The 13,591-nt window shown below is 41.8% G+C and overlaps 1 protein-coding gene across 1 annotated transcript in view; it reads left to right on the forward strand.

Annotated features, from left to right (window-relative positions):
• Neb (nebulin) overlaps positions 1-13,591 on the forward strand; it is a 200,314-nt gene that overhangs the window by 9,795 nt on the left and 176,928 nt on the right. The window contains exons 8-11 of the mRNA XM_085834915.1: positions 541-645; positions 6,043-6,147; positions 11,753-11,857; positions 12,408-12,515. Of these exons, the coding sequence (XP_085691041.1) occupies positions 541-645; positions 6,043-6,147; positions 11,753-11,857; positions 12,408-12,515 (423 nt within the window). The remainder of the gene's footprint in view (positions 1-540; positions 646-6,042; positions 6,148-11,752; positions 11,858-12,407; positions 12,516-13,591) is intronic.

A 13,591-nucleotide genomic window follows, 5' to 3' on the forward strand; every position in this document is an offset into this window, starting at 1 on the left:
TCTGTGTTTCTGCAAGTAGCCTCAGGACTTGTGTGGGACTATGGCTTGACCAGGAGGACCCTCAGACCCTGTTGAGGAGCATGCTTGGGCAGGGTGGCTGAAAGTCCCTGGAGAACCTGAACAACCCATGGGTGGGAACATAACATGGAGAGAATCAAGACACACCAGGGAACTGATTAGGGAGTTGACCAAGCAGTGGTTGATTTCTTTGTTTGTTTAGATTGTCAGCTTTTCTTTGGATATCCCTGGCTGTCACCCTAATTAGCAGTTTGTTTTATGATAGAACTTCCCTGTTCCTTAGGCAGGAGGCAGGTAAAGTCATAGATAGTAGACAGCATCTAAAAGTACGACTTTTTAGAGGTAGGACAAGCTCCTAACAAAAATAAATAACGTGGACCAATGGAGGAGGGAGGTTGTCTGTGACTTTTCCTGACCTCGGCTCTCACCTTGACCTTGGTGCCTCATGTCATCAATGCAGTTCAAATGGTATATTTCATGTATTGCTTGTTTTCTCACCACTTCTTGCTCTTCTCTGATTAGAAACTGTACACTGAAGACTGGGAAGCAGACAAAGCATTGTTTTATCCCTATAATGACAGTCCGGAGCTGAGGAGGGTAGCCCAGGCCCAGAAAGCACTTAGTGATGTAAGTGAAATACACTGGGTACCATCTGAATGTGGGGTCGGGAAAGCCTGGGCCACGTCCTTAGGTCCTTAGGAAAGATCCAAAGTCATTGTTACAGAGGACTATATCTACAGTCAAAATATATTATGTGTATTTATCTCAGCAATAATTTATACTTTATATTAGATATAATTTAACCCAAGCCCTTCTTCCTTTATGTGAGGGACCTAAGCTCATACCAGTAGTGGCAGAGCCTAGACTTAGACCCCAAGACTAATAATGTTCTTCCCACCAAACCATATATCATTTTCTCCCTTGCCTCGGCCAAAGTTGTTTTGTGGTGATTGAGGAGTGGCATTTTTTTTTTTAAACAGCCATTGGAGTCACATCCCTCCCTTTGAAAATTTACTAAAGGAACACAGTCACTTCAGAGCATTTATCTCTATCCTACCATCCACCATTCCCTGAATGGGATGTTTCTCTCTTCTGCCTGGGGATGCTTGAAACCTGTTTGCACAGTTTATCCCCCTGAGAGAGAGAGAGCCTTGGAAATGCTTTATGTAGGGGCTATTTTCAGAGTTAGTAAAAAAAAAAAAAAAAAAAAAAAAAAACACCAGCAGGCCACTTGCCAGGATTTTTATGTCCTAGGTCTTGAAAACAGTATATTAGAGGAACTTTAAAAGACCTTAAAATCTTCAGCACTGGAACCAACCATGGCAGAGTCCCATACCCTTGTTTTGAGTTTTGTTTTGTTTTGTTTTTTCCTTCTTGGGTTTACTGGAAGTCTTCTAGATTTACAAAAGATCCAGGCTTTGGCAGAGAACTATCTTATGAAATGGCCTGTTACCTGGTATTCAGTTGTCATCCAGAAGAACTCAATGCAGACTTAACAAAGCAGTGAGACTTACACGAGATTTACTTCCAGTTAATGCTAGGATCCTGGATGAATCAACACTGCCATTTTATGATGTCTTTAACTCTGAGGTCTAATGTTTGCTGCCTTTCTTTGCTTTGACCTGCAAATTTTAATGGATTTGTTTTGACCCAACTTTTGATTAAAATTCAACTCATATAAGTTTATACTTCCATAGGGCAGGTTAGGAAAGAAATCAAAATGGAACTTTGAAGTCACCTAACACACTGTACCAATTTTAAAATATATGCACTTCCTGCTTCTCTTTTAGGATATAAGTTTTGGGTTTGTATCTCACAAATTCACAATTTGGTGATGAGGTCATATTCTGGTTGATGAAAAACTTATAATGGTATCTATGGTTTTTAATTCAAGTGAGTGAATGGATTGTATAGCAAAAAAAAAAAGTAAATGAACAAATAGCAAATAGCAAGTGGGTAGCAGAACATCAACTTGGGTGCTTACAACATAGAGCAGGAATGACTAGGGAAACCTTCTGAAGCAATTATGTTGGGTTGCCAATGGAGAGTGACAGGCAGAATGTCTTCTCTGTGGATGAGCTCCTGGCTTCCTGTTCCCACTGCAAGCATTTCATACCATACCGTAAGTAAGAGTAACAGTGGTTGGAAATGGATTATCGTCTGCCTGTTCAGAAGGAAGCTGTTTGATGTTCTGTTTTCTTGTCACAGTGTCAAGGGCTAGCCTGTCCCTGGACAAGGAATCTCAGAGGACATGAGATAAATGCGCTTAAGTCCAAGCCAAGCCTTGTTCATAATACAGGTCCTTATCAAGTAATAAATAGCTATGTATTGAAAGTTTATTGTACATGAATTTATAGCAGAATAAGAAAGTTCATTCTTTCCCTTTAAAATATCATACTGGCAGGATAAAAGTATTATATGTCAAATAAAAATAAAAAGAGCAGAAATGTCTGATCGTTGCTATGAGAAAGGTCACACAGAAGAAATGATGGAAATCTGGGTGATGATGAAGAAAGACAATTCAGGTTCAGAAACCATTTAATCAACGGGAAAGGGCCACATGAGTCTGGGATGTTAGAGAACGATAAAAGTGGGTGCCTCATTTGTAGGGTTCTTATTAAATTGCTAGGGCAGGACCTTAGGAATCAGACTGGTGTACAAGTCTGGGCAATAAGTCAACATGAGGTGCAAGTGACGACAAGAGGCCAATGAAAGAAGAGTCTGAAGAAACTCGTGATAGACAGACCAAGGGAAAACTCAAACTTGTGGCTATTCATAGAACTCTAATTTGGCAGTGTAGATGTAGCAAAGGGAAAGAAAGGAACCATAAGATAATAAATATTAAGTGTTAATGACAGTGGATATTGGAGACAAAGGAGAGAATGAAGCCATGGGAAAGTTTATTACCACATAACACATCTACTTAAACATTTGTATTATGGAGAAAGAAACATACATAAATCGACAGGGAAAGTGTTTGGATCGAGGCATTCTATGGATAAAGTAGATGTTGAGGCTATGAAATCCTCATAGACATGAGATAAGGATAAGAACTTAATGTTTAAAAGTCATCAGGGTAAATATGATAGCTGAAGACAAGAACCTTAGGAGGGAAGCAGCAAAATAAGTCAAGGACAGAGTCCTGGAGAACACTCAACTGCAGGACACTTAGAAAGGAGCCAGCACAAGACGAGGGGACAGAGAGGCTGAAGGGGAGTCTGAAAATGCCATGTCATGTAGGCACAGGGAGAGTTGTCCAAGAAGACCCTGTCTGCACACCTCTCTTTTCCACAAAACAATGACTAAGAAATGTTTCCATACCACTTAAAGTTGGCTGTGCCTTTGAGATGTCGCAAAAATGAAAACAAGAAAGAACTTACAAGAATGAATTAAAAATGCCCACTCTGCCTCTGCAGTTAGGAGACAGCTTTATTTTTATTGCTGACCAAGTATGCACCAAGTATCATATTACTAGCATGGCTATTAATACTATTGTTAGCAACATGAGCTTTACAGTCTCTAGCTCAGAGCTGTTGTCTACAGAACATATTCCCATGTGGGCACGTAGCCTTCAAGCCAGGGCCTTATATTAGTCACTCTTGTTCTCTCTCTCTACCTTATTTATGCATCTTATTAAATACTATTTACCATGTTTAGATTAAGAATGTCTTTAAACTGATCTGGAGCACAGAATTCTAACCAGACAGAACTCTGAGCATTATTTCTGAAAAATAGAGACTTGGTGATCTGATTTCTCAGGAACTTTTTTATTTTTAAAGATTTATTTATTATATGTAAGTACACTGTAGCTGTCTTAGGACATCCCAGAAGAGGGCATCAGATTTCTTACAGATGGTTGTGAGCCACCATGTGGTTGCTGGGATTTGAACTCGGTGAACTCGGGATCTTCGGAAGAGCAGTCGGCGCTCTTAATCACTGAGCCATCTCGCCAGCCCTCTCAGGAACTTTTTGACGGGTTGTCGCACTTGATGAGCATTTCTCCTGTTTGAATGCTACTCTCTCCCTAAGGACTTAGAAGTCATGGAAAATTCCACTTTCCCTTTACCTAAAATGAAGTTTTTATGTACTTAAATTAAGCAGGGGGATGTATACCTATTATCTACTTTTTTTTTTTAAAAGAAATGTCTTTTATATCTCAGTTAACTGTACTAAGTTGATACTATTTATTTATTTATTTATTTTTAGATATTTTCTTCACTTACATTTCAAATGTTATCCCCTTTCCTGGTTTCCCCTCTGAAACCTCTTATCCCCTCCCCCCTCCCCCTGTTCCCCCTCCCCCTCCCCCTTTTGTAATTGCTTCCAGAAAATTTTTTTTCTTTTTTCTTTATTAGACATTTTCTTTATTTACATTTCAAATGTTATCCCCTTTCCAGGTTTCCCCTTCAAAAACCCCCATCCCTTCCCCCCTCCCCCTGCTCACCAACCCACCCGCTCCTGCCTTCCTGGCATTCCCCTATACTGGGACATAGAACCTTCAAAGGACCAAGGGCCTCTCCCCCCATTGATGACCAACTAGGCCATCCTCTGCTACATATGCAACTGGAGCCATGAGTCCCACCATGTGTTTTCTATGGTTGGTGGTTTAGTCCCAGAGAGCTCTGGGGATGCTGGTTAGTTCATATTGTTCCTCCTATGGGACTGCAAACCCTTCAGCTCCTTGGGTACTTTCTCTAGCTCCTTCACTGGGGACCCTGTTCTCCATCCAATAGATGGCTGTGAGCATCCACTTCTGTATTTGTCAGGCACTGGCATAGCCTCTCAGGAGACAGCTGTATCAGGCTCCTGTAAGTTGATACTATTAAGAGACATTTAGACCAGGTATAAGATAATTGTGGTCTTGGAATGAGCCAATTTATTTTCTAACATAAATAAGAATGTTGTCATGTTGAAGTGAAGGTATTGTGTGATAGAAGAGTTGGGAAGATGACTTCCAGTCCAGTTTCTGCTGGAGTCAGTCCCTGACCACTCCCACTAGTTAGAAGATTCAGGAAGGCAGGCAGAGAGGAGAGAAGAGATGAAGGGAGTCTGTGATGTATATGTACCAGACTTCTTTGTTTTGTTTTATTTTTTTTAAAGACAATAGAAGCTTTTACAGGCTGAGAGGAAGGAGGTAGTAAGGAGTGAGAGGTAAAAGCTGTGACACATAGCAGGGATAGTTGATGCAGGAGCCATATACAAATGGCAGGAGAGGGGATGGTAGAAAGCTCAGGAGGCCCCTGAGGACTGCTTCTTAGAGCCCAAGCAGAAGATCAGAGGTAAACTGTAAGTCCAAAGCCCCTTCTTTCTCCACAAGAGAGACCACTGGAGTAGAACAGAGTTCAAGACCTGCTTCTGGGAGCCTGGACACATCATGGGATGCTCAAGTTTCACTGAAGACAAAGTGGCAGTTGGACATTATAAAGTCATAGAGTGTTAGACATAGAGCCCCAGGCAAGTTCCAGTTCACAGAACCAAAAATTGGGTAGACGACCTATAGGGTTCACGTTAGGTGCTTGAAGTCTTACTCCCATACACCTTGTTTCTATGCCCTTCTTAATCCCACTTACAATGTTAGCATCATCCCATCGGTTAGTGTGTGTGATTCTCCCCTGTACCACTCAGCATCCTGGGTCAGAGAATAGAATGATATGTAATTAAGTTATCCAGAAGTGGGCGTGGCTAAGTAGGTATGAAGAAAAGACAAGATCGAGAGTGGAGGATGTTAGCAAAAAGAAAACTTGCCATTGCCAAGGATGCTATGAAGACAGATGCAAAGAAACAGGTCAAGGACCATGAATCCTTGAGAAGAGAGAAGACTCAAAGAAACAGAAATGAGTGAGAGTCCTGAGAGGTAGGGCGTGTAAACCAGGGGACAGTCGAGGCTCAGTAGCGCACAATAATTCAAACCTGAGAGACAAAACATTGGCGTTGTTAAAAGGGCCAAGGAGCAAATGCAGTATGAAAAATGAGGGCTCATTTTCCAGATGCATATGAACATTCTTGCCTTTTACTTTTTGTCAGATTGCCTACAAAAAAGGACTCACTGAGCAGCAAACTCAGTTCACGTCCCTGCCTGATCCTCCTGAGGTCGAATTTGCCAAGAAAGTAACCAACCAAGTGAGCAAGGTAAGCGTAGAGCAGGGGTTGGGCCCTGTTTCTCTTGGCAACCTACTGATGGTGAACTGAAAGAAGAAACAGAAACACCAGGAGTATGATTGCTTATGCCCTGCCTCCCTCCCCCTCAAAAAACCCTTTACACCAAAAACAGCACATGTGCTGATCACATAAATGGCTTCAGTGGTTAGTGAACTTGGTGACTCAGTGATTTTTAAATGTCACAGTTACCTCTTGATAAGGCAGCTTATTGGCTTATAGCCACTTGACATTTTCCGAGAAAGATACCCAGGTCACTGACTGACTAAGCTACACCCTCTGTGGAGGCTGCAGTTTAACTTGGGGGATGGGGAGACACCCTGGCAGTCTTATACCCCTGTACCCTCAGTCAGATGCGGACAGACTGTATGAGTGAGCTCTCAGACAAGGCTCAGTGGCCAGTGGTGGGGCCAGCACTTTAAGAGCTTTGAAACCCTAGCAAGCTGCTTCTTTTGCCTATATTTAGCCAGATAAAGTAACGCAGAAGGATGCAGCTGTGGCAAGGAATGCAGGGAGACAAGTGTTCGGCTGGTACATAGGCCGGGCTAAGTCCTGTTGTGATGAGGTCCTGTCGGGCCACTCTCTCTGAGACACAGCTGCTTTTATCTTCCCTTCTTTTCCTCTGAAAGTCGAGACTCAGTTTCATCTTCTGCTTCAATTTTGACTGAACTTCAGGATTCTTTTCTTTTTCTCTTTTCTCTCTCTCTCTCTCTCTCTTTTGCTAGAGGTAGGCTATTGAAAAAAAAGATAGAAATGATATAATCTCTCCCACAGTGTTTTTAGCTTCTCCTTTCGAAGAGTATTTAATGTAAAACCAGGGGCTGTGTATGTATAGTAAAATTTCTGAGGACACTTGCAACCTTCCCCTAGGGCTGAGCAGAGAGAGGTTAAATGGAGGACTTTGCATATTGAAATGGCTTCTGGGTGTGTCCATAGCAGAGAAAAAGATAGAACAAAAAGATTGTTTGGGAGAAGTTGTATTCCAAGTGGTCATTTAAAAATAATCCATTTTTAATTTGTAAAGACTATCTCAATTCGAGTAGAATTCTTTTTTATCTAATTTGAGCATGCAGAGTGGACATTTGCAAGTGACTTTTAAGTATTGCTTTCAAACTTTCCCATAGCCACTCTCCATCAATGTAGATCCACCAATGAAATCCAAGTTGTGCTATTCTGTAAGGCAGCCCTTAGACAAAGCTGACAACTGAGCTCTTAAAACATAACTAGAAAAAAAACCCTCTGAGAGTATTAGGGGATTTGGACTCCTACAATAAATTATATACAGAGTATCTTAAACAGCAGGCTCTGGCTTCTCAAAGTCTCAGAAAAGCTAAAGTCAAAATGAAGTGCCCTCACATTATGAGCTAAGAATTCCATTTATGAATTGGAAGAGGGCACATACATGAGTTTGTTCCCCTAACATCGAGAGTCTTTCTTACACACAGGAAGCATAGCTTGGATCTTAAATGCTTACCATAAAGTAAAAACAAATGTAAAATAGCCAGTCTCTGTTTATACCAACTGTGTGCTAGAATGGTAGTGCATTGGATCTATTAGGCTAAGTAAAGTATATTAAAGTTCTCTTCCCGCCTGTTCTTTTGCATCTTAAGAGATATGGCTTCTGGACTAGCTTCGTGTCAGGTCTGTCTGGACTGCCCACTGTTTGGAGAGGGTAACACAGTATTAGGTACTTGGTAAGAGTTGCACACCTAACTTTGACCTTGTAGAATAATCTGAGCTGAGTGGCTGAAGATGAAGGTCACTGGGTTTGGCCAAAGAGACATAATTTATTTATCCAAGTCTTATCCAGATTCCTAGTGTCTATTGTGCATCAAAAATACCAGTCTCTTTAGTGAGAAATATTGTACATGGTAGTCATCCAGCAACATGGCATCCAAGCAGAGGCCCAGGCTGCCAAGGGTGACTTCTTTTTGATGCTCTCCCTCATCTTTCCCATGCTCAGGCTTTTGGGATCCCCATCTCAGCATCTTTGTAGCATCTTTTTCTCCAAAATAGATTTAAAATGTCTCCTTCATTGTCTCTCTTTCAGACACTTAAAACTCTTGATGCTTCCTTGCCAAACTGTGCCTTCTGTGTCTGTTGTCTGTTTTACAGCTTCCTGTTCAGCTGGTAATGATCATATACTGGCAACGGTTGTACAGATATTACATTCTCTCCAACAGCTCTTCTTACTCTCCTTTTCACAGTATATTCATTTCCTTTTATCTTTGCCAAAACCAGGAGCTTCATGCCAGCACCCTTCTCAGTCTTGGGTATGCTTTGTGGGTGTGACTTAGGTGAATAACTCAGGATCCTGAGTGGTTCCTATAACAGATATTCCAGGTGAGAGAACAGGCTCACCAGGACCTGCTGAATGTGAATTCTGCATACACCATTGGGAAGTGCCTTTAGTTTCTCTGTGCTTGCCTCTTTGCTTCCCTCCAGTAGTTTCCTGTGGAACCTGGAAAGCTTTTGTAAAAAGTATATCTTGCAGAGGCACATTGTTAAATAACACGGAGCCCTGATCTTCTGAAATATTCTATTGCATTGAATTAGGGAGATGCCTATGGATCTCACCATAAGGCATTTTATTGAGTCTTGAAAGTAACTCTGTACCAACTACGGTCGATGTAACCCAGTGAGGATGCCCTACATGCTCTGAACGATAACTTCTCTGCTAATGGAAGTGACTGGTAGCTCAGTGCTGAGCTACTTAGAAGAGAAGAGATGTGATTAACTCCTTTCAGTTTCTTTCCATTTGATAACCATATAAAAACTACCGGTACCTATCTGGAAAGTGGAAAATGAAGCCATGAGTTTAAGCAAAACACCAGGAAGCCTAATTTTGAAGCCCAGTGCCGTTAGCTGTCTAGTGGTAAGGAGAGCCTATGGTTTAAGGAAACAACCACTGTGCCTACTGGCATCTGGTCACCTCCCCCTACAAAGTTGATACTCAGAGCTTGGAACTGACCTGGTATCCTTTCCTCTATTTAACAAAGGTTTCAGGGAAAGTTCAGTCCGATCTTTCTTCTAGGCTGTCATTGATCAACTACAAGAGAGTGGGAGGGACGATTAAGGAGAAAGTTTCAGGGCTAGACAGAAAGCTCGATGCTGGGCTTCTGATATGGGGGAGACTGCCCACGTGGACACTGCCTGCCTTTTCCTCTCGTCTTCTGGTCAGAGGCCTGTCCCTTTGCCCTCCTTCCTTCCTGCACATAAAGGGGAATGAGGAGGGTACCCTCCTCAGCAATTAGCAAGCTACAGCCACCCCTTCTCCCATGCAGAGGGACCCCTTACTAACATAGGAGGACTTGGGTATAGACTGTGAGTGATCAGTCCCCAGCCAGACCTATGGCAGGAGGAAATAGCAAGCTTTTATTCCTGGAAGGTGAGAAGAGAGGAAGGACCTTGGAGGAGATGTCCCGGTGGTTTTGTGCTCTGCTCTTTATCTTGTTTAACTACTTCCTCAAAAGCCACAAGTCTATCTCTGTTGTGAGAATTATACTCCTACTCAGTTCTCCACAGCAAAGCTACACACCCAGCACCCATTTCTCTGTAACAGCCCAGGGCTGGCCAGGAATAGTATCTGCTGCTTCTCAGAGTGTTGTTACAAAGACCTCTGTATATCAGCTTTTTGATGCCTCAGGTCTCATCTCTTTGCCTAAAATCCTGAACTGCCTGGCATTCTCCCCAACCCCCACCCCACCCCCCTGCACAGATCATCAGAAAGACTTAACTACCGAAAGACTGAACCCTGAAATGGGGGAGCATCAAAAACTTCTGAAATGGTTTTTTGTTCCTTGCTTTTTATTTTTGAATATTTTTATTGCTTTCCTTATTTAGTTTGGTTTTGGTTTTTTGAGACAGAGTCTTACTATAGAACCCAGGCTAATTTTGAATTCATGATTCCCTTGCCTCAGACTTCTAAAGCTCTCTCTCTTTTTTTTTTTTTTTTTTTTTTTTGTAACAGATATCTGCCACCATGCTCAAATCAGACTTTGGAAGCGTTAGTGTTTATGGGTATTTTATTCATCTGACTCTTAAGAAACCTGTTTCCCAAAAGATTAGAAGTACTTCTACGGGCAGCCTTGGCAAGTCCCCAAATCTATTAATTCTCTTTCGTTTTGTATTGGGGATTTACTTCAACAGAGGAGGTGTCTTAGTTAGGGTTTCTATTGCTGTGAAGGGACACCGTGACCATGGCAACTCTCAATAAGAAAAACATTTAATTGGGCCTGCTTTCAGCTTCAGAAGTTTAGTCCATTATCATCACGGCGGGATGCATGGTGGGTAACAAGCAGGTAGACACCATGCTGGAAAGGTAGCTGAGAGTTCTACATCTGGATTGCTAGGCTGTAGGGAGAGACAGACAGCATCTGAAACCTCAAAGCCCACCACCACTGACACACTTCCTCCAACAAGGCCACCCCTACTCTAACAAAACCTCACCTCCTAATAGTGCCACTCCCTCTGAGCCTATTGGGGTTGTTTCCATTCAAACCATCATAGGAGGGTAGCTGAATTAGTTAGCAGTCTACTTTAGAATTTGTTGTTCTGTTTTTGTCTGTTGAGGTAGGTTCTTTCCATGTAACCCAGGATGGCTTGATCTCAAGATTCTACTGTGTCTGCAGATCTGAGTCTTAGACAAATTCAGTTTCTCTGTCTGTCTGTCTGCCTCTCTGTCTCTCTTGTCTAATATACAATTTTCTCCATTTCCTTATGATAACAGTTGTCATTATTATAATTACTGTACCATACATTTGCTTAGTGCTGTAGATACACGAAGCATCTTTATCATATGATCTTGCTTTATCTTTCTAGCAATGTTCTGGGTAAAATACAGCAGCAGCCCTTGGGATTGAGAAAATTGAAGTGTTGAATCATTAAGTCAAAACTTTAATAATGACTGTGTCCAGTCATGGGCACTAAAAATCCAGAGATCTAAAATGAACAGCTATAAAAGCTGTTCGCTGATAATTAGCATATTGACCATTGCAAAAACAGGAAATAGGGCATTTGGGAGAAAGCTGCACTTCCTTTTACACTGGTTCTGTACATCAGAGCTTGAGTTAGCAGTATAATGGCGAAGGACTTTCTATTTCCATGAAGGGTGTGGTCGAGGTATAGGTGCATGCAAGCCACCTGACACAGTCTTTGGCATAGCCATGTGAGTCAAGGAGAATCATTCTAACCCTGCTCTAGCTTTGCCTCATGGTCCCAGATCTGGGGTTGTGTAGGTTAATTCTGTTCCAAGAACACATGGGCCAAGATAATTCATAGCAATGTATCTTAGGTCAGTGGTGAGGTAACTTCTGCACAGCACTATTTGAGTTAGAGTCTAAGTCCCCAAAGTTAACAAAGATAACTAAGAAAGATAGTCTTCTTATCTCTCTCTTTGTTCCCCTTAAGTCAACTTTCTTGCTGGGTCAGTAGACTAGAGTGCAAGATAACTTGAAGGTATTCATTGAGGACCTAATACGAACCTCGTCAAGATACTTAATCGAATACTACAGTCAATTCCTGTTTGTCAACTCTTGATTTCTGTTTTTATTTCATTTCTTTTTTTTAACTCCTCCAGCAAAAATATAAAGAAGACTATGAGAAGAAAGTCAAAGGAAAATGGAGTGAGACACCATGCTTTGAAATTGCAACAGCCAGAATGAATGCTGATAATCTCAGCTCAGTAAGCCGGGATCCGGGGCCAGATGTCCTGGGAGGGGAGCTCTTTCTCTAACAGCTTTCAGCTGCTTGCAACATCTCAAGGAATTCTAGAATTCTAGATGCTATCTTGACCAGATCACATGGTTTCTACCTTAATTTTCATAGAAACAACCTGGTGAGACCCTCTTACTAATTGCAAAGTATAGTTAGCATGAATCAAAGAGACTTTGTGGTTTATTCTTTGCCCACTGAATAAAATTGTAAATTTATAACATCAATTGATTTAGTTTCACTAGAAAACAGAACTCTCATTCTTTTTCATTCACCTGCTCTGGATTTCCAGTCCTCTTTCCTAGTGGGCCTTTCCAGTTGTTCTCTCAGCCTGTTCTAATCGTCCAGACCTCTGTTAAGCTGATAATCATTTTGGCAATGCCCCTGTATTCTCTGATTGAAACCTGACTGGCCTAAACCAAGGGGGAGGGGACATGCAGACTTGAGGGGTTCTGCCCAGTATACACGGTCATGGAAGTCTGTCTCCACAGCTGTTCTCTACTATCTTTTCTGTCTTACAGAGGAAGTATCAGGAAGACTTTGAGAACATGAAAGACCAGATCTACTTCATGCAGACCGAAACACCTGAGTATAAAATGAATAAACAGGCTGGAGTCGCCGCTAGCAAGGTATTGATCTTCGTGTCCTTAGTGGGGAGAACTCATAACTCTTACCTTTGCATATACTGAAAAGGTGGTGGAGTAGATTCTTAGGGAAATTCCCAAAGCTGAGGCCAGTGCATAGTAGTTCAATGCCTAAAAACAATAAAGAGGAAAACTGTGCTGCAATAACAGTAGAATCCTAAGCATCACCTAATTGCCATTTTCATTCATTTCCTGGAGTGGAAGACCTTTTGCTGGCCAAACACATGAAAGGAATTATCTTAGATAGCAGTGCTTCCACCAGAAAAAAATAACTGGCAACCTTATATGACGCACACTTCACACTCAACACTGTCACGGCTCTTAGGTTCTTCCAAGTTGGTGATCACAAATAAGATCAGGAGCCCATGGTTGTCTTCGTATGCCCTGGAGAGTGACTTTCATAAAGGGGTTATTCCTTGCCATCTTAAAGTAGTATGATTTTTATAAAAAGCATAAATATTAAGGCTGAGTAAACTAATGCCCTCCGCAGAGCATTGGTTCTGCCAGAGGGAAGAAAGCAGGAAGATTCTCCCACCATGGAGAAAGTATAAGGCAATGGTGTTCTAGATCAAGATACCAGCAGGACAATGGATGAGAAATATTTTGGAAGTGGAGTACACTTGGTTTGTTGAAGGATTGGATCAGAGAAAGCTTCCAGACTCAGCAGCTAGTTGTACGGGGTTTCCCTTGATGGATAAGGGGAAGATTGCAGAAGGAGAAGGTGGTTGAAAGAGGTTGAAACAGGAGTTCATCTTCAAACATGGTACATTTCAGATGCCTTTTAGATTTGCAGGTGAACATATCACGTTGTTTGGTCAATTATATGAGTCTGAAGTTTCAAAGTACCTTTATGGGAATTTTATATACAATTTGGGTATGTTAGGGTGTGGATTGTAATGCCATGAGACTGAACAACATGAAGGATGTAGGGTGGATGGAAAGTGTCACAGACTGAACCCTGATGTGCTCCCATGTGAAAATTCCCGCCTAGTGAGAGAGGAGCACAAGAGAAAGGTAGCAGGGTTGTTACATCAAGTGAAAAGGGAGAATGGCGTTATCAC

This window comes from Mus caroli, unplaced genomic scaffold (assembly GCF_978045245.1).
Source record: "Mus caroli unplaced genomic scaffold, Mus_caroli_1 scaffold_2, whole genome shotgun sequence".
In the NCBI taxonomy this organism is placed as follows: domain Eukaryota; kingdom Metazoa; phylum Chordata; class Mammalia; order Rodentia; family Muridae; genus Mus; species Mus caroli.